This window comes from Trichosurus vulpecula, chromosome 3, assembly GCF_011100635.1.
Source record: "Trichosurus vulpecula isolate mTriVul1 chromosome 3, mTriVul1.pri, whole genome shotgun sequence".
Lineage (NCBI taxonomy): Eukaryota > Metazoa > Chordata > Mammalia > Diprotodontia > Phalangeridae > Trichosurus > Trichosurus vulpecula.
The window spans coordinates 205262036-205283890 of NC_050575.1; the positions used below are offsets into that span (position 1 = coordinate 205262036).

The 21855-nt window shown below is 36.8% G+C and overlaps 1 protein-coding gene across 1 annotated transcript in view; it reads right to left on the minus strand.

The window, feature by feature from the left end:
- NUDCD3 (NudC domain containing 3) overlaps positions 1-21855 on the minus strand; it is a 132822-nt gene that overhangs the window by 94571 nt on the left and 16396 nt on the right. Inside the window, exon 2 of the mRNA XM_036751758.1 lies at positions 20622-20947. Within this exon, the coding sequence (XP_036607653.1) occupies positions 20622-20947 (326 nt within the window). The remainder of the gene's footprint in view (positions 1-20621; positions 20948-21855) is intronic.

Below are 21855 nucleotides of genomic sequence, written 5' to 3' on the forward strand. Positions count from 1 at the left end.
ACTAGCTATCTAGGAGGTATGTGGTTTGGTTTGGTTTTTTGAAAGAGTGAACTGATTTTTTTTCTCATTTTATTTTGCACAAAAAGTGGTTATACAGGAACCAAGAAGCCACTCAAACCACTGAATTGAGGGATCCAAACTGAGGAAGATATAAGCACAAGTCATTCCACTTTATTCACCTAACACATATCCTGCTGACGATATTACTACTGTCTCAGTAGCAAAAGACAAAAGATCTTGGAATTTTTTTCTCCTGAGATAACTTGAACCTCGAGATGGCAGTAAGTTCTCCTATTTTAATCAGATTTTCATTAAGGACACCCAGAAAATGCATAAATGTTTTTTAGGTCACAGCTAGTCCTACCTACCCACTTACTGTGAAGTTCTGGCATTGCGCAAAGAAAAAGCTCTCAGTGAGTCAGCTTGCCAAACATGATGTAAATTTGTGGCAGGGGGAGAAGAGAGGGGGAAGCATCACTCTCCGCCATAAATTTACAGAGGTCAAAAAAGTCTCAAGTGGTATGAATACTGTCAGCCTAAACTTTAGTTAATTTCTTCCCAGCAGGTAAATAAAAAGCAAGTACTTATTTTCCCAGAGTAGAATCCTGACCCCAAGCCAAGTGAATGGATGGCTCAATGCCACCACTGCTAAAAAAACCCAAAGGCTCAAGTCTGTTGATTTCCTTTTTGTATTCTCACCTTCAATATCTCTAACTATGATGGAAGATTGCATTCTTCTTACTCCAGCCAGAGGACATTTACCTTCAGCAGAGGAAGAAGACAAGGTAAACTTTAATAGGTTCTTTTCAATTTTATGTTGGAGCTTCTTCTGCTACTGAGGTCTTGCTGAGCAGCACCATAGCACAAATGAGTAATTAATTGATAAAAGAATAAAGATAATAACAAAAAGGGAAAGAAGAAGGAAGCAGAAGAGTAAGTCTACCTACAAATGCTTCAACACACAACACCAACAGATCAGGAACAATTTTTGCTTTCTGGGGAAGGATATACCCACAAGCTGTTCATTTAAATGGGTCAGAAGACACTCTAAACTCTAAGGATATGCACTGAGACTTATTTCTGTTGGGGTTGGGAGGCAAGGGAAAATAAATACACGTCAAAAAGTCTTCCTTTCCCTTGCTCCACCCCCACTCCCAACCCCCACACCTAACTCCAACGGTACAAGCAGACCTAGAGGAAAGAGAATCAAAGAACTGATCAAAGCTAGAAGAGGTCAACTGTCCCAGGGTCAAGGCAAGCCAGGAACAATTAGACTATGCTATCGTCCAATGACAGTAATTACAAATTGTCTCAAGGCACAGACAAATAACATTCTTAAGATTACTATCTATACCTTTGGGGGAAGTAAAGATAAATAAAGGAAAAAGGAAGAAATGGAAAGAGAAAACATGGTACTAAAGACTATGGAATAGAGAACTTTTTTTTTCCAAGCAGAATCTTTGTTCAAGGAATAACAACTTTTAAGACTTCTTGTTCTTTTTTCAGATCACAATCTCCTTCACCCCTACATAAGATGATTCATGTCTTGCTAAGAATGGCAGACATTTCTAAACAGTCAATTAGCCTGCCAATATTCATAGGTTATCGTACAGAATGCAATGGAGAGTATGCAAAGGAATATGACATATGGTCCCTGCTTTCAAGAAGCTTACAGTCTTTATATTTGTACAAAAAATATTTCCAGAGGCTTTATTTGTAACTCTTGTCACTAAAACAACAACAACAAATCACATCTTAAACAACCTATTTAAAAAACAAACAAAAACAAAAAACTTTTCCAGTGTTTAGGGGCTCTAAGCATCAGCACCTGAGGCCAATTATCTTGATTCCAAAAGGCATACATCATACCTCACCCATCAACTCTTTTCTGAAAATTTTCATGGCCCCTGCTTGTACAGGGAACATAGAGCAAATGTATTTTTGTTTGTTATTAGGTAATCTGTCTGTTTTTACTTTACTATATGCTAGGGGTTTATGTAAGATTGTATTCTTGATTCTTATTTGTCTTGATAGTTACTATGTTTACAATAAGAAAAAGGTCTTGAGACATAGATTGAATAACAGTTGGTAAACTCCAAATTTTAAGTTTCATATTTGTCCCCCACATACCTTTTACAAGTGTAACTAATTGTTAAAACTTCAAAAATGGACATATTTGCTTGGCAATTAATTTAAAAAGGATACCTATATGCATAAGTTGGCTGTCTTATTTAAATAAAGTCATTTATGTCTCTTATTTGGTGATGGTTGCTATTTTGATACATCATAAAAATATACCCCAAATATCCATAACTAGCACGGAGATGGTTCACTTTTCTATGCCTTTTCAAGTAATGATTTCAATTAGCTTTGGTAAATAAAATAACCAAATAGTCATTCTGTTTTCTGGAGAAGCTTCAAAAATAATCTGAAAAAAGTAATATAAATCATTACTTTAAAATATAAAGTAAATTGTAACCCTTCTCAAAATGAAGCCTATGGCTATCTCTGAATTGTGAAAACTAAAAACAAGAATGTACTTTTTTGTAGGACAAAACAGATTAAACTGAATTTTCCTAGCTAGCAATTTAAATTAAGTATTTCTGGCCAATTCTACTATACAAATGTGGCCATGAATTTCTTTAGAAAGAAGTTCCAAATTCAGTAAAGTAAGAAAATGAAATATTGGCTGAAGCAACAAAAGAGAAGCAGGGAAAGTCAAGCAAAAAAAATCTTCCTTTGGAAGGTTCCTCAAAAAAGATTAAGAAACTGATTCAACCCCAAAGGGTAGAAAGGAAGATGAGACAGTCATGAATGATACTCCAATTTACCCTGTACCTCCATAATTTGCTAAGATAGTTAATAAACTAAATTATCTTTACATATATCCCTTTGGTGCCTGGGATTTGGGACACCATACTATATTATAACAAATAATGACTACCATGCAATTCTGAGAATTTAGTCTCAGCTTATAACATTAAGGAAATATCAAAGCAGTCCTCAGGAGAAAATCTATATCTCTGCACACTTTCATCAGCCAAAAAGAAAAAAGAGAGAGAAAAGAGAGAAGAGAGAGAGAGAGAGAGAGAGAGAGAGAGAGAGAGAGAGAGAGAGAGAGAGAAAGGATCAATAAACTGGGCGTTCAAGTTAAAAAAAAACTAGATAAGAAAAAAACCAATTAAACTAAAAATGGTCAATTTTGAAAAATTAGTGAACAAAATTGATAACAAAAAAACCATTTAGTTGGTTTAAAAAACCATTTAATTGGTAAACAAAACTACAAGCTAATTTTTCAAAAACTGAAATAAACCATTAGTTACTCTGACAAAAAAGAAAACCAAACTGTAAGAATTCAAAATGAAAAAGACCTCAACAAATAAAAAGAAATGATTACCAACTATTTTTCCTGATTATATGCTAGCAAAAATGAAACTTTAAACAAATATTTACAAAAATACAAAATGCACAGATTAAGCTAACATGGAATAGATTTTTAAATAACCCAATCTCCGAAAAAGAAATTTAATAAGCCACAAAAGGTACTCTGAAAGAAAAAAACTCCAGGACCAGATAGATTTACAAGTGAATCCTATCAAACATTCAAAGAATAGTTCATTCTAACACTATTATTAATAATAAAAATTATGGTATTAGTAGTGATAATAATAGCTATTTATATAGCACTTTAAGGTTTGGAAAGCTCTTTGCAGGTTCTCATTTGATTCTCACAACAACTCTGTGAGGTAGATGCTATTATTATCATCTCTACAGATGAAGAAATGAGGCCAGGAGGTTACATGACTTGCCCATAGTCACATAGCTATTAAGTATATGAGGCACAATCTGAACTTGGGTGTTTCTGCCTCCAAATCTAGTACTGAATCTATTATGCCACCTAGCTGTCTCACAAACTATTTGCAAAAGTAGGGAAAGAAAGGATCCTAATCAAAATCTTATGAAACAAATATAGCCATGATAGCCAACCAGGGATAGCTAAAGCAAAGAAACTATAAACTAATACCTCTCTTATGAGTCTCGATGTGAAAATATTTAATAAAATTTTAGCAAAGAGCTTACAACAATATAGTAGAAAGATTAGATATTATGACCAAATTGGATTATACCATGAATACAAAGTTGGTTAAATACTAAGAAACTTATAAACCTAAGAGATCGTATTAGTAACAATAACAATTTAAAATAATGATTAGCCATTAGAAAAGGCTATTGGCAAAATATAATAGCCCTTTCTAAAAAAACATTTTTAAAAAGCCATAGAAATAAATGAATTAGCTATTCCTTAACATGGTAAATAAGACCTATATAGAAGAGTCAGAATTATGTGTAATATAGAAATGCTAGAAGCTTTTCCAATAAGATGAAGGATAAAACAAGAATGCCTACTGTTACCACTATTATTTGATACAGTTCTAGAAATCCGAGCTAAAGCAACAATTCAAGAAAAATGGAGGGAGTAAGCATAGGCAAAGGGGAATCAAAATTAGCCCCTTTGCAGATATGATGAGTTAGAGGATCAATTAAAGAAGTGACTAAAATAATAACTTTAGCAAAGTTATTATAAAATAAACCCAACACAAATCACCAGCCTTTCTATAGACTCCCAATACTACCCAGCAAGAATAGAATGGAAAAGAAATTCCATTCAAAATTCATGTGATCAATCAACAAGCATTTAGTAAGTACCTATTACACTCCAGGTGCTATGCTAAGAACCGAGGATATAAGAAAGGACAAAAGACAGGAATTCACACTCAAGGTCTAATGGGGCAGAAAACATGCAAACAACTACATACAAACAAAACACAGACAGGACAAATTGGAGATAATCAACAGAGGATGAGGAAAAACTTCCTGTGGAAGGTGAGATTTTGTCTAGGTCTTGTAGGAAACCAAAGAAGGTAGGAGGTAGAGATGAGAAAGAAGAGAATCCCAGGCATGATAGAAGGCTAGTGAAAATGCTCAGAGTGAGGACTCAGCTGAGATTATACAACATAAATCTGCAGGTATCCAGTCAGCAGTTTCACGATTCTTTCCATCTCTACCCAGCAGTACACAAATAGAAGACAATGGATGATGAGAATAATCCAAGGCAGAGTCTTGGCAGGACAAGATCTTCAACAGTGTAAAGTGGCAAAGGAATCAAGAGGACAGAAGAGAGTTGAACTGCTTCATCAAGGGGTCAAAATGGGGAAGGGAGAAGAATACAGCTAGTGCATGGTTAATGTCCTGAGAAAGAACTGAGGAGTGGAGGGATTAGAGGTCAAGGTGCAAACTGAAGAACAGGGTTAGGAGGATGGCAGGCAGAGAGAAATTAAATTACAACAGATTATGATCACATAAAAGAACTTCAGAATTCACAAAAATGGAAGTATTGCATTTGTGGGTAATGGCAAAAATCAAGGTTATGACCAAGTTTGTATGCTGCTGAAGTGAAGTAAAAGAGTAGGTCAGGTGAAGTGAATAAGCTGAGAAACTATGAGGGTAGGGTATTTCAACCACTATAGGAAAACCTGCCCCAAATCACTATTAATGAGAAATACAAATTAAAATGGCTTTGAGGTTCTAACGTACACCCATCAAATTGGCAAAGATAACAAAAAAAAAAAGAAGAAAAACAGCAATTGGAGGCAAAATCAGAAGACTGCCAATCTTCTCCCAAGGAGCAATACAAATATCATAGAGAGCATAGTTACCCAGAACAAGCATGTTGCATTCCAATTCAAATACACTGAGAGCCTTCTACAGGGTGTTCCTAAAGTCTGGACACATAGGCAAAAATGCATATTTCCAAGAAATGAAATGACTGAAATTTTCAACATCATTTTATTTAATTGGCATATTAACAAATAACACCTTCAATATGATTTCCATCATTTCTGATGCAAAGGTTGATGTGCTTTACAAGATCCACATGAACTCGATGTAGTAACTCAATAACTCCACACTGCCATCAATTTTAGCACATTCATTCTTGGAATACGAATATGAAATCATATGATGTTATTTGAAGTTGAAGATGTTATTTGTTAATATTCCAATTAAATAAAATGTTTTTGAAAATTTCAATCATTTAATTTCTTGAAAATATGCATTTTTGCCTATGTGTCCAGACTTTAGGAACACCTGTAGAACAATGGCTTCAGGAAAAAGAACCAACACACATCTTAAAAGCTTTATTAGGCATCTAATGAAAATGGTTAAATTGGGCTGACTGACTTTTATAACTCTCCTCACATCTTCAGCTGCAATCATCTGACCCAAGGCATATGCAAATAAGTTATTAATCTAGGTTTCTACTGCATTATTTGAACATCTACATGGCAGACAGCACCATCTACAGTAGACAGATCACTGTAAGATAGGAGAAAACATAGTTTTCATACGCTAATGTACATTTTTGTTACACACTATTTTTTTAAGAACCTGCTCTATTTTGTAAAAGAAAAAATAGAATCTGCACTTCTACAGTTTTGTATTATTCATCATCAGATTCTCATGCAAACATGCAATAGTCTTTTCATTAACTACAGTGACACCTAGAGGTAAAATGTCTTCAATGAAAGAAACTAAGGCAATGCTTCTGTTAGAGGTACACACTAATTCCACAAATTACATCATAGTAGAGATGGAAGAGACCGAAGAGATCATTTAGTTAAAAGCTCTCACAGAACACTGTTTGTCCCTGAAAAAAAGAGATGCTAGAATCACACAATTAAAACAAGGGACCAACTAAACCAGGATGATTTTTGATAAAGTATTTTGCTAATTTGTCAACCATACATAATTTGATGAGAGGCAGACGGGCATAATAGAGAACTGGAATCAGAGCCAGGATGACTCAAGTCCTGTCTCTGACACAAGCTAGCTGTATGTCCTCGAACAAGTCATTAACCTCCAAGTGCTTACTCCAAACAACTCTCTAACATTGTAAATTGCCAAAGGTCAGTATGAAATCACAAATCTGGTCAAAAAAAAAAAAGGATATAATTTGAAATAAAACTGGGAAACCCTGTAGACTTGGCTTTTGTCTCTCTTCTTCCAAGGAACTCGAAACACCTGCAAGATAAAATATGTTCTACCATGCAAACACAACCTTGAACACTCTAGATACAACTCCTTATAAAAAAATTTGTACTTTTAGATCCACACTGTCAAGCCAGAGGGTATTCACATACCTCCAATATAAATACTGATACTTCCACAGAAAGTTCACAGTTCAAAGACCTCAAGAAAACTCCCTAGTCCATAAGATGGCTTTTCAAACTAGATAAGCAAAAGAAGGGAATGGGAAAGGGAAAGGGAAAGGGAAAGGGAAAGGGAGAAATAATGAACTCAATAACCCAATGTTCAATCAATGTGAGAATATCAAATACTGAGAAAAGACACTCTACTTAAGTTACTTCTGGGGGAAAATGAAAAGTGGTTTGGCAAGAAATTGATCTTAACTAAATTAAACACCTTACACCGAGGATGGCCTCAAGGCCACATGTGGCCTTCTAGGTTCTTGGGTACAGCCTTTTGACTGAGTCTAAGTTTTTCAGAACAAATCCTTAAGGGGATCACACCACATACCACAAAAGAGCATATCGATACTCAACTATAAACATCACATCATTTTTAAAACTACAGGAAAATGGTTAGAGATATCCTCCACAACTATGACTAGAAGAATGTTTAACAAAACAAGGGACAGAAATCAGAAAAGACAAAACGGATCATTGTAATTACATGAAACTGAAAGGACTTTGTACCAACAAGAATCAATGTTAACTAGGATAAAAAGGTAAATTGTCATTTTGGGGGGAAAAAACCTTTGCATCAAATACCTCTAATAAGGGTTTGATATATAGGGTATTCCAAAATTCTCAGAGTAGTTTTACACTATTAAGGTTAAGATTAGTTAAAATTGCACTAAGATTTTTAGGACTCCCTGTACAAAATATATAGAAATTAATACAAAATATATAAGACCAAGAGCCATTCCTCATTGAATTTTCAAAGGATATGAACAAATAGTTCTCAAAAGAGTTGAAAACTAATAACATATAAAAGATTGCAAACAACTGACGTACAAAAGATTGTTCCCAATCACTAATAAGAGATAAGGAAGTCAAAACAACTCAAGTTTCACCTTATACATACAACAAATTGGCAAATATGACTAAAGATGGAAATAGTCAATGTTGGGGTGGGGGTAACAGAAAGACAGACCACACTTGTCGGTGGGATTATGAATTCATCTCAAAAGCAATTCAGAATCACACCTCAAAAAAAGAGAGATTATATAATAATATATAATGTCTATACCCTTTAAGACAGAGATACCACTGGTGAATCACCCCCTAAGAAGAAAAAGACAGAAATAAAAAATTCCTGGACCAAACAAGTTAGAGAATATTATGAAATGCAAAGTGGATGATTTTAGTTACATTAAATTGAAAAGTTTTTGCAGAAACAAAGCCAGTGCAACCAAGATTAGAAGGGAAGCAGAAAGCTGGGAAACAATTTTTACAGGCAATGTCTCTGAGAAAGGCCTCATTTCTAAAATATATAGAGAATTGAGTCGAATTTATAAGAATACAAGTCATTCTTCAATTGATAAATGGTCAAAGGATATGAAGGCAGTTTTCAGAGGAAATTAAAGTCAGTTTTCAGAAGAAGAAATTGAAGCTATCTATAGTCATATGAAAAAAAAGCTCTAAATCACTATTGATTAGAGAAATGCAAATCAAAACAACTCTGAAGTACCACATCACACCTACCAGTTTGGCTAACATAACAAAACAGGAAAATGATAAATGTTGGAGAAGATGTGGGAAAACTGGAACACTAATGCATTGTTGGTGGAGTTGTAAACTGATCCAACCATTCTGGACAGCAATTTGGAACCATGCCCAAAGGGCTATAAAACTGCATACCCTTTGATCCAGCAATACTACTTCTAGGTCTGTATCCCAAAGAGATCATAAAAACAGGAAAAAGACCCACATGTACAAAAATATTTACAGTAGCTCTTTTTGTGGTGGCAAAGAATTCGACATTGAACAAGTTGTGGTACATGAATGTAATGGAATACTATTATGCTATAAGAAATGACAAGCAGGCAGACTTCAGAAAAAACTGGAAAGACTTAGATGAACTGATGCTGAGTGAAATGAGCAGAACCAGGAGAACATGATACACAGAAACAGCCACACTGTGTGATGACTGACTTTGATAGACCTAGCTCTTCTCAGCAATGCAAGGATCTAGGATAACTCCAAAAGACTCATGATGGAAAATGCTAACCACATCCCAAGAACGAACTTTGGATTCTGAATACAGATGGAAGCATACTACTTGCTCTCCTTTTCTTTTGTTTTGTTCTTTCTTGTGGTTCCTCCTATTAGTTCTAATTCTCCTTTACATCATGACTAATGTAAAAGTATGTTTAATATGAATGTATAAGTAGAGCCTATATCAGATTACACGCCATCTTGGGGAGGGGGGAGAAGAGAGAACGTGAGAAAATGTAAAACTCAAAATCTTACTGAAGTGAATGTTAAAATCTAAACACAAATTAATTAATTATTTTTTAGAAGTCCTCCAGTAGACACCAAAATACATGCTGCAGTACTTTGTGACGTGGCAAAGTACCAGAAAAAAAGCTTATAGGTTGAAGGTTGGCTAAAGAAATTGTGGTACATGAATGCAATGGAATTACCTTACTGTAAGAAAATATATAAATAATTCAGAAAAATATGAAAAGATTTATATGGACTGATGCAGAATGAAGTAAGGTGAACCAGGAAAACAATGTATAGGACCAAAACAATCTAAAAGAACAATAACACTCCCCCTCCCCCAAAAAGAGAAACAGAATGATATGTAATTAACAAGCTCATCCATAATGGAAACATTGAGAAAATACACATCCCTCTCCTTCATTGCAGAGATGAGGTACTATGGGTAAGGAATACTGCATATATGGGGTTGTTCATGCCAAGCCATTTTTTTTCCTTTATACTTTTAATCTTTGTTCCCAGGGAAGGCTCACTGTGTGGGAGAGGAGAGACATTCAGAAATGAATGTGATATTTAAAAAAGGATATAAATTAAAAAGGAAAGAAAACTGAAATAAAACCACAGTAACTTAGCTTCAGAAAAAATTTGAGAGATAGAAAAAAAAATTCTGACCAATTCCTCCACAAATGTTCTATAGAGCCAATGCTGTTGTTTGTCCTTTATTTTCGAAAAGGACCAATGACATCACAAGCAATGGCCTGACTTTCAAGTGAATTGGATTTAACTAAGGCAGGGTTGTATAAATTATCAGCCTCATCAGCAGACTCTCTTCCAGAGTCATCGAAGTCCAGTGGCAAAACAAAAGTGAAGATGACTGGCGATGGCCTGGGATGCAGAGGATGATCTTGGCATCTTCAATGTCTAACAAAGCTCTAAAAGCTCCACAGAGCCTGCTTCAATGGCATTCATGGACTTTGGAACAAACTGTTCTCATCCACCCATTCCACTAGGGAAAGTCTTCAGATGCTTGGGGTAAACACTTCCCTAACCTTCCTAACTCACCAAGAGGTTTGAGGCCCAGTGGTTACTCTCAACCTGGTTTAGCCTGTCTGCTGAGATAGTTTACTGGGGTGTGACTGTTGTGAATGCTAAAACTTCTTGGGACCATAGGTGAGAGCTGAGTGGACACCAAAAGTGGATGAGCAGCCTTGAAAAGGGCCTGGCAAGCCCTCATACCAGACACGCTAGACCTCTGGAACACCCCATATACCCTAGAAACAATGCTAAACTGTAACACAGAATCTACCAAAAGGCAAAGAGGTCGTCCTATCAAATAAACAGACATAATTCAGTTTCAGGCAAGGACTTACCAAACTTACTCCTTGCACTGTGTTTTACCTTTTTCTTTCCTAGTGCCACTTTCTGTAAGGCTTTAAGCTAAAGAGGGAGCCAAACACCTTTTAGAGAGTATGGAAGTGTGCAACACATACCACTGCACAAGCCCAAAGGATTTTGTGTAACAACAGATTCCTAATCCTCTCTGGCAGGGGACAAAGGGGATATCTTCCAACAAAGATCTCCCTTATTCCATCCTACACCATTTTATCCAATCATATCCCTATTTCAGTTATCACTGCTCTATTGTTCCAAAGGGTGAATGCGTATCACTTTCATCTCTGCTCAGGGAATTGTGCAAAGAAGTTCTTTGATAAACTTGACTTACTAGTCTGAATCTTACTCAATGAATTTTCTCCTGTTTCAGAGGCCAACATTTCTACCTGAGCTAACAATGATGTCTACTGGGAGTCAATATTATGTTAGAAATAGAGGAAGCCCTAAACTTCGCGTTATGGAATATGAGAAACAGCAAGTCACTGGTAAAAAACCAACCTTATGCACAAGTTTGTAAGTTATTAAATTATAAGCTTGAGAGCTGGAACCATGTATCTTTTTACTTTCTATCTTTAGCACCTAAACATCACTGCTTTGCACCTCATATTCACTTAATAAATATTTGCTGAAATAAATTAATTTGATAATTTATGAGTCAATTTCATACACTAAAAGTGCAGCCATTCCTTCTGCCTTCAGGGCAGGGTGAGCTTCCCTACAAGAAGAGATCTGCTAAACTACACACCAGGGAGAAGTCCAGAGTAGCACCCAAATAAAAAAAAAAATCTCTACCGAAGATGTTCTCTAAAATGTTCCTGTTGATTGGCCTAACAATCTATATACTGAGAAAACAACATAGATAAAAAACTGCCTATTGCTTAGTAGCCTTAAACCATGATTCATAGCTGAATAAGCAAATTCTATTTATCTTAAAGAGGAACTACAAAATGGAATAGATGGGACTGGATTACATGGGAAACTTGTTTTCTCAGTAATCTCAAATGTTCATTACTACAAAAGTCCTTCTCTTGAAACATCAATATTCTCCATTAAGTCTACATGGCTACAAATCAATGTGACTTTTAAAAAATTACATGTGAATCAAAGGGCAACTGAAAGGAACAAAGCAAGCAAAAATAGGCTTCATCACATTACCAGCAATGACTTACACTTGAGAAGCAACAACAACAAAAAAGACAACAGCAGCTATATCTGTGACCTGAAAGGGAGAAAGACTGATTACTTGGCAAGACTTAATGAAAACATATAGACACTTCAAAGACTATTTTGAGATATTAAAAGAAATCACAGGAAAGGCCTCTGGCAAGTTCTGGAAAGATATGGGTAAGAAACACAAAAGATAAGAGGCAGAGAAGGGTTGTAATCAGCACTGGTTGAGTGAACACAGTGATAAGAACTACAGATATATGAAAGCATTAAAATACTATTCTGAATCAAAAATCATCTAATTAAAATGACACACATTTAGGCTTTTGTTACAAGACCCACCTACAAAAAGGAACTACTGATTTGTCACAATTGCTTTAGCCATTCTAGTTTAACAGATCTAGAGGTACTTTGCTATAACAATATTCACTATAACAATAAAGAGTAGAATTTCATAGCATCAAATCTGTTAAAAAGCAGGTGATTCTGTTGTTTCCTTCCAAGGGATAATGGAGACAACTAATGAAGGACGAAAGAGCTGAATCACCACAATAGTCTCTTAAGAGTTGATATAGACCTCCAGCTATGTAAACTGAACATAAATGTAATCATAATCCTTTAAATACTTTCTATTCCCATTGTACCTTTGTTGATCTCTTGCTTTCCAAAATATCTAAACTAGGCAGGTGGAAAAAGGCAAGTAAAATTTAATTTTTTTAAAAATTTTTAAACGTAAGGACAAAGAGATAAGCATTGATTTTTAGCAGGTCAAGAGTCCTACTTTCCAGCCTCAGAAAATAATGGTAAAAAATAGCAATATCCTTTTAGACTACGCAGGGACAAAAAACTTTTTTTTAAATTTAAAATGTAAGTTTACTGATACAGATACCTGTACAAATCATCTCCATTGTTCCAGTACCAGTTTACTTATTTTGTAACTGTGAAATCTAGCAATTTCACTATTGCTAGATGAGTACCTTCATCCTGTATTACCTACTATATATCTGGAGTACTTACCTCACATTGTGAAAATCAAATGCGAGAATTTACATAAAGTCTTTTGAAACTTTAAAATACCAGATAAATATTTATTGTTATTCAAAGATTTAACACAGAGAAGCAGTGAAACTCAAGCTATTAGTATAGCTATAAGTATTAAAACATTTTTTGGTGACAAATGCTAAAATACTGGCTAAAGGAAATTAAGAATTCATATATTTATTTCATTTAATTATGCTGCATATTCCCCCATTACAACAGATGCTCAAATGCTAGCTATAACTCCACAAGAATCTTAGCAGTGCCGGCTGACACACCTTGGTGAGTTTGCAAATGTAGGTAGTAAGAACTGTGGTCTTTGCAAGACTTCTCACTTTACAAAGGCAATTTCTGGCATTCAGTTTTATTGACACCTTCTCAAACTACCAACAAAAGATTTGGTTAACTGCTAGACATGTTGGTACACTCTGAAGTAGAGGACACATACCTGCTCACTTAAAAATTCTGAACTATAAAAGAGTCACACAGCAATTATACCTGGGCACTGTCAACCAAAGCCAAAGACAAAACTTCCACATTGATCTCTAGTTCTTCCTCACTACAAAACATGCTCTATTTATCTTTTAGAACAACTCTTCATCCTATTCAAGCACCCTTCCAGGATAACTCAAGCAAGACATTAAAATCATCAGCCCCAAACTTTCCAAAATGCTCTCAGCAGTATCAGACAGTGAAGCCAGAGAAAAAGTGGAGTGAGAGCATATAAACAAATTCTAAATTAAGAATTTGTTAGACCAGAAAACTGTTTTGTATTAGTACCATTCACTTGCCTTGCTTCACTGCCTGAAAGAATGAAAGTAGGACACTTCAGGCAACTAGGGAATAATTCTGATCTTCATTTACCCTAGTTAAATTGGTATCAATGCCAAACCACTTAAGTAGCAGGTGGGAAAAAATGAGAAGTTCCTTCCACTAGTACCCCAAAATAGGTAAAACTAACCATATCAATCAAATAAGAATTTATTAAGTGTCAGAGATGGGGGAAAGGGTGAAAAGGGAGTTAGTAATAGTCTTATCAAAGAAAAAAAAGAAAAAGGGGCCACTGAAACATTTTTTGAATGCACACAAAAGAAACAGACAAGCAGGACACCTTTAAAAATTGCATGTTGAATTTATATTATACTTAAAGGGAAAAGCAAACTGAAGCAAGACATATTCATGGTTCTGTGTACAATTTTCTTTCTGTTTTAATTGGTGTGTGGAAATACTCATTTTATTTGGTGTTTATTAAGTACAGAATAAAAATAAATAATTATTTTTAGAAAGAGTAAGCTGAACCAGAAGAAACTGTTAAATGTTAGTGCATTAAAAGTGTCATGCTACAATGAGTAACAACACTGTGTGTGTGAATCTACCTGAAACTGGTAGGTAAAGCTAAAGGTCCTGGGAAGAAAAAAAATTGATTAAGCCCCTACAGTGTGTTAAGCACTATGCCAGGCACTGGAAACACAAAGATGAAAGTGAAACAGTGTGGTTAACAATCCAGCCAAGGAGAGATGGCATGTACATACATACATAGGTATAACCAAAGTAGATACAAGGTGATTTGGGGGAAGGCATTAACAGTTGGGGGGTGGGGGGGAAAAGGCAAAAATCAGAAAGGCTTCATATGGAAAGTAGAGTTTGTGCTGAAATCTGAAGAAACCTAAGAATTCTGAGATGGGGGTAAGGAGGAGGCAAATTATAGGCACGGCGGATGGACAGTGCAAAGGCACAGAAGAGAAGGGAGGACAGTATATGAGAACAGTAAAAAGGCCAGTGTGTCTGGACCACAAGGTACATGCATGGGAGTAATGTCTAACAAAGAAAGGTAAGGTGGGCTCTGGCTGTGAAAGTCTTTAAATGCCGTACAGAGGAGCTTGTATCTGATCCTAAAGATCACGGAGATTTTACTGAGTATAGCAGTGACATCGTCAGACTTACACTTCAGGATAAATCATTTCCACAGCTGTGTGAAGAATGGATTAGAACACCTGGGGCAGTGAAACCAAAAAAGAGGCTACTGCAATATCCAGGAGAGAGGCAATAAGGTCCTGAACTGCAGTGAAGGATGTGTGAACAGAGGACAAAAGCAAGAGATGCTACGGAGGCTGAATTAACAAGACTTAACAAATGACTAAGGAGTGGAGGATGACAATAAAATAGTGAACTTGGGTAACTGGAAAAAAGGATGAATGAATAGACACATATTAAGCACTTACTATGAGCCAGGCACTGTGCTAAGCACAAAATGGCGATACCCTTGACACAAATAGGGAAATTCAGAAAGAGAAGTTAGTTGATATTAAAAATAATGAATTCTGTTTTGGACATGATAAATGTGAGATGTCCATATGACATCCAACTCAAAATTACCAGTAGAATCGGCAAAAAAAACAGGTAGGAGAAGAGCCAAAAGAAACCCAGAGAAAGAAAGAGTATTCAGAAGGAAAGCAGTATCAATGGTGTCAAATGCCAGAGAAAGATCAAGAAGGATGAAAACTGAGAAAAAGCTATCAGGGGCTTTGGCAATTAAGAGGCTGCTGGTCACTTTTGGAGAGGGCAGTTTCAGTTGACTCATAAGGTTGGAATCCAGATTGTACAGGATCAAGAAGTATGTGAAAGGGGAGGAACAGGAGACAATAAGAGAAGACCATTTTTTCTAGGTTCCAGCTAAGAAAAATAAGAATAGGAACTATACCTGTGATTTCACTAGCATAGGATACTCCTGGATGAAAGACAGTGTATGTTAGAGAGGCAGCACTGAAATCAAGGTTTGTCTGGCTTTAATGCCAGGTCTCTATCCATTACACCCCACTGCCTTTCAGTCTAGTGAAGCCTTTTTATAAGGATAAGAGATTCTTCGAATAGTACTCAGCAAAACCAGAGGGCCTAAATAATCCTATTCTGAAAGAAAAGGACCCACTATGCAAATTGTGACACAGACAAGGACCTTGGGTAAAAAAGTCTAATGCCTAGACACCTTCTACAAGATGATGCAGTCTTAGGGAAAAAAAAAACAAAACACAGAGCAGTGCAATGGATTATACTGAGAGTTCTGATTTTGCTCTGCCGTTTATTTGCTATATGGCTATGGGCAAATTAGCATCTTACTCTATTGATTTCTTTAGGGATAAAATGGGGAAAATACACCCTAAGTCTGAGTTTTTACTCAAGTATCAAAAGTCTAGCTCTATAAATCACAATGTGAATATTCAATCAGAGAGACCTGGAGCATGACAGAAATCAGACCAATTCAAAAGACAGTCCTTAAGATAGTCTTTCTCAATCCATTTTTAAAAGCACTAAAATTTCACCCAGAACTAATGAGATACTTTGTCACTTCTCTGGCTACCGTATTCACAGAGAACCAAAAAGAAGCCAAAAAATGACAATGCTTCCTGGTGTGCTGCAGGACAATGCTTGGCAATGGCTAAAACAACCACCAGATAGGAAGAAGTGTTGATGAACAGAGAGATGCTTACCTCTAACATATTATAACTCAATTTAAGCTCACAAACCATCAAAGCAAATTCAAAATTTTTAATAAGCCTACAAAAGTTAAAGCCAAAAGCAAAGGCAAGGGCATCTCTAGAAGACTTCTGAAGAGCTATTTTAGCCATACTTGTAATAGTCTTAGATATGTATTAAGTCTTAAGCTCAATCAGGCTATGGGGAACGAGAAAATCAAGAGTCTCTTAAACACCTGAATTCTACTATACCAAAACCTAATAGCACTCCCCTCCTTGACCATCTCTGTCACGAGCCTTGCTCATTTCAGTTTAATCTGTACACAAATTGCCAAAATCTCAAAAACTTTTTTGTACCATGTAACTACCCTAATCCAGAATCTATGGTTACATCCAATCACCTATTAATATTAAAATCTAAATTTCTCAGTTCACCCCACCCCCCCCCACATACATACAACTCTGCTACCCCCTGGTGACACATACCTGTAACACCTGCATCTGAGGCTCAAGGTCATAGTTCTACTGAGGTGGTATTTCTGAGCTCAGGCTCAGCAGGTCTGAGTAGCAAACATGCTAAAGCCAAGCAAGTATCTGCACAAAGTTTCTGACATTGATATGACAAGCCTCTGAATGCAGAAGATGGAGGCTGGGCCAGACTGCCCAAGACAGGGTACAGCCCAAGTCAGAAATAGCAGAGGATGAAGATTCCCCATGCCAATCAGCACAGGGTTGGGATCATGAGTGGCCAACTGCATTCCCAAGCTAGGTGAGATAGGAAAAACTAGTCTCAAAAAGAAAATAAAATTGGGAATGGAATTTATGTTCCACCAATTATGTACACCAAGACTTGAGTCAAGCACAATCTCCTCCAATAAGCCTTTCTTGCAGGGGGCACATTCATTGGAAGAGTGTTGGTGTGGAGACTCTGGGCAGCCCTCAAGGAGCCCCCCAAGCCTTGAAAACCCAGATGTTGATGCTTATCTCTCTGGTAACTATCAACCAGGATGGAACACACTGTGATTCTCCATTCTTTTGGCATGCTCCTTATAACCAAAGGCATGCATTTGGGGGCATGCCTGCCCTTCAGTCCTTCCGTCCTTGAAACTCACAGAAAGCCCAGGCTGCTAGGTCTCCTTTCTCCCCCACGGATTCCCATCACGTTGCCATCAACTGCTCTTTCCAACGCAAGCAGATGGAACTTTGAATGTCTCATTTGTGGAATGACGATGCACCCTTGGAGTGCTTTGGGAGACATATCATAGAATCAAAGACTCAGAAGGCTAAAGGGGACCTGAACAGTAGTCATCAAATCTATGATCTATGATCTCCTAACTCAAACCTCTCCCCAATAAAGAATACAGGAATATACACACATAAACAAACAAACAAAAAAAAGCCTTTCTTGCAGACCACACATGACCTTGGGGCAAGTCACTTTATTTCTCTAACCCCAGTTTCTTCATCTATAAAAGAAAAGCAGATCTTCTCTAAAGTCCTTTCCAACACCAACATTCCATGACACTATTACTTTTAGCATTTTAACTTACTCATACAGTATTCCTTAGCACTTACAAAGTCATACATTATCCTTTAACTGAAATTTATAATTAAAGGGTGAAAGTTATATCTGTTTTTTCTGCTTTCAAACAATTACGTGTTACTAAATGGAAAATATCTAGTTTGAGAAGAGTTTTCAAGTTGGCATTTTGATTTATTGAACCAAATGGGTTTTCACAGTTTTTTTAAAAAACAGTAAGTATAGTGGTATCTTGTATTCTCTGTACCTGTTTAATCATAAAGATGTAATGGGCTATAAAATATCAGTTGCAAAAACATACCTAAAAAGCTGGACTATCAGTATACATACATACACACACACACACACACACACACACAGCCCTATATAAAATACACATACTACATTTTGTGTGTGTGTGTGTGTGTGTGTGTGTGTGTGTGTAAAATTTGGACAGATACTCTCAATAAAAAATAAAGAGGGCTCAGAAATAAAGAGAAGAAAGAAAATAGGCTAGACTGCATTTGTGAAATTGTACAATGTTTTTAATAACTTTAAGCTTCTCCCTGAAACAAAGCCTCATCTTTTTAATACCAATATTCTTCCAGTGATGCTATGCAGCTAAATAACATACAATGCCATATTCTCTGAAGAATCAAAGTTGCAAGCCACCCAAAAGGCAACGGAGGGATTCACGGTGGGTATGAATACTCTATAATACATTACCAACAAAGAACTGCACAGAAGAAGCAACACGAGGTATTATCTGAGAAATATATAACTAGAAAAAGAGATGTGCTGGTGAAGTATCAAAAGCAACGTATGATCAATGCAGAGGCTGTTTGCTCTATTGGTACCTATACAATGTAAAGAAATTTAAAAGAAAGCTCCCAACACGCTGGGCATGGTCTTTATGGAAGAACTACAGGAGGGGAAGTATAAGAGTTGCACAAAATGAGAAAACATGGATGGGTTCTAATTTGTACCACTTGAGGGAGCACTTACAATAAGATCAGAGAACCACTGAAGAAGTAGCCAACAAAGTACCTATAAGATTACCATGTATTTGTAAGGAACTCTGAAAGGAAGTCAGGAAGATCATTCATAGTAATAGGAAACCATAATATTAAACAGTCAATGATGAGACAATTCCTTACAGAATGATAAAGATAAGTCCTTGGCACTCAATCATCTGCAAGTCAAGAAGTATTTGTACTATTCTGACAAAAATGCCAAGCCTAGCCCTGGCCTAGAGGGGTTCAGAAAAAAAAGGACTAAGATCTCAAGTACTCTAAGAAATGTGATAATGAATGTGAATCTAAATAATGAGAACCAAGAGCCAGGAGAACTTTGTGCACAGCCACAGATATATGCATTTCGTGAGGACCAACCCTGACATACTTCGCTCTTCTCAGCAACCTAAGGTGCAAGGACAACTCCAGGGGACTCACGATGGAGAATGCTATCTTCATCCAGAGAAAGAACTGTGAAGTTTGAATACAGATTGGGGCGCACTACATGCTCGCCTTTTTTGCTTCTCTTTTGTTTTTGTTTTTGGGTTGTTTTTTTTTTTTGGTTCTGTTTCTTCTTTCTCATGATTCATTCCATTGGTCATAATTCTTCTCCACAACTTGACTAGTGTATAAATTAATTCAATGCGAAGTTATACATGATAGTTATATGAGATTCCATGCCGTCTTGGGGAGGGAGGGGGGAGGGAGGGGAGAAAATCTGGAACTCAAAATTATGTAGAACCATGTGTGGTAAACTAAAAATAAATAAATAAATTTAAAAAAAAAATAATGAGAACCAACAGACCTATAAAAAGAAAGGTACATAGATCTACATTTATCTTTGAAATCAAGAGATTCACCTAAAAAAGAAAGCATACCAGGATATACAACTTCTTCCTTTCCTATAATGCCACAGCTAAGATATAGCTAGCATGCTTTCTACACAGAAGTTTCAGCTTTATTCACTTAAAGAAAAACCAAATTGCCTGCAGACTCCAAAAAAGGCAACCTTTGTAACTAGTTTGGATCATCCAGAAAAGTATAAGGACTTTAAAAATGTTACATAATAATCACTATGTATAGCATATGCTTGGATTTACAGTGGTTGCACTATACTACACATTACACAGAAAAGTAAAAACTTAAGCAAGAAAAGCTCCTCCTAATAATGCTCAGAGAGCTTATACAGGATAATGCTAGCTTCAAAAAAACAGAATAGTTAGGTGAACTGGGAGTTCTGATTCTGGCTTCAATACTGATTTAGCATATAGTCATGGGCAAATTCTTATGCTACTCTTTGAATTTCCCCAGAGACAAAATCACAATCTTTTATACAACCCAGTGTGGAACATCTGAAGCACCATGAAGCATTATGAAAATGTGTTGTGCCTAATAAACAAAAGGACAAAAAAAAACATGCCTATCATGTGAAACCCCATTTGAGCTAAACCCAGCTGCCAGCATGGAAAAGAAGCTGCAAAACTGAAATCCTTACTTGGGAAGGGCTGGTGGTTCAACTGGAACATCAGCAACAGCTATTGCTGGAGGTTCTACCTCTGCAGAGCCGTGACCTGCCTCCTGCTCAGGCCCTGGAGGTGCAGGAGGCTTCACCTTCTTGGTTTCCTGATGCCCAGCAGCCCCTGCAGCAGAGCCACACTCTGCACCAGAGTCTATCTCCACCTCCTGGGCTGGGGCTGGCACTTTTTCAGCAGTTGCTGCTGCTGCGGCCTCCTCCTCTTCCCTTCTTCTCACTTTCTCTTCAAGTTCCTTTCTTCTCCTCTCATCGTCTTGACGCGCCATGTACTCAAAGTTTTTGAACACCTAAAGCCAAAAGAAAGACACAATCAATCCAGCTACCCAGTATGATGTCATACGTGCTCTGTGACAGGTTAAAGTCTGTTAGCTTCGGTGTCAAAAGGCAACGGAGACAACAGAGATCACAAGTACCCCCTTTAGTTGACTCTGAGTTCTAAAGTCACCCTGTGCTAAGACTTCCTTTTCTGCTAAATGGAAGATGTACTTTGACTTCCTCAAGCTACTGTACAAACCAACACAGACATCACCAATGCCAAGTCTTAAGCTTAAGCACTAAGTGCCTCTCACTTCTTCTTCTGCAAGAGAAGAAAAAGGATACATGGGTCCTGCCCTCAGAGGACTTACCATCTCATCGAGCTGTAAAGTGATACAGCCTGCCTGTACAAGTAACCACAGGATCAGGTAGTGTACAGTGAAGTAAAAGGAGATACTCAGACAAAGTGCTCTAAGAAGTTAAGGATGAAGGGACCACTTTCATCTGAGGTAGGGATCGGAGAAAGTTATATGGCTGAAGTGACACCTGAGCTAGGCTTTGTAAATAAGATTTCAAAAGGTAATACAAAAAGAATACATTTCTACCCCCCACCAAAGCTCAGTATGTCATCATCCTTTTAAATGTCTAACATTTTATCAATATACCTTTCTTTTTACTGAACGCTAAAGTTAAAGCCAAAAGCAAAACCAAGGGCATCTCTAGAAGACTTCTGAAGAGCTATTTTAGCCATACTTGTAATAGTCATAGATATGTATTAAGTCTTAAGCTCAATCAGGCTATGGGGAATGAGAAAATCAAGGCTCTGGGGGCAGTGGAGGTGGTGCAGCTACAGAACTACAGCTGCAGTTGCTTCCGGGCCCCAGGCCCACCTGATGGGAGGAATTAAGTGGCGGATCAGAGCAGGAGTGCAACAGCCTTC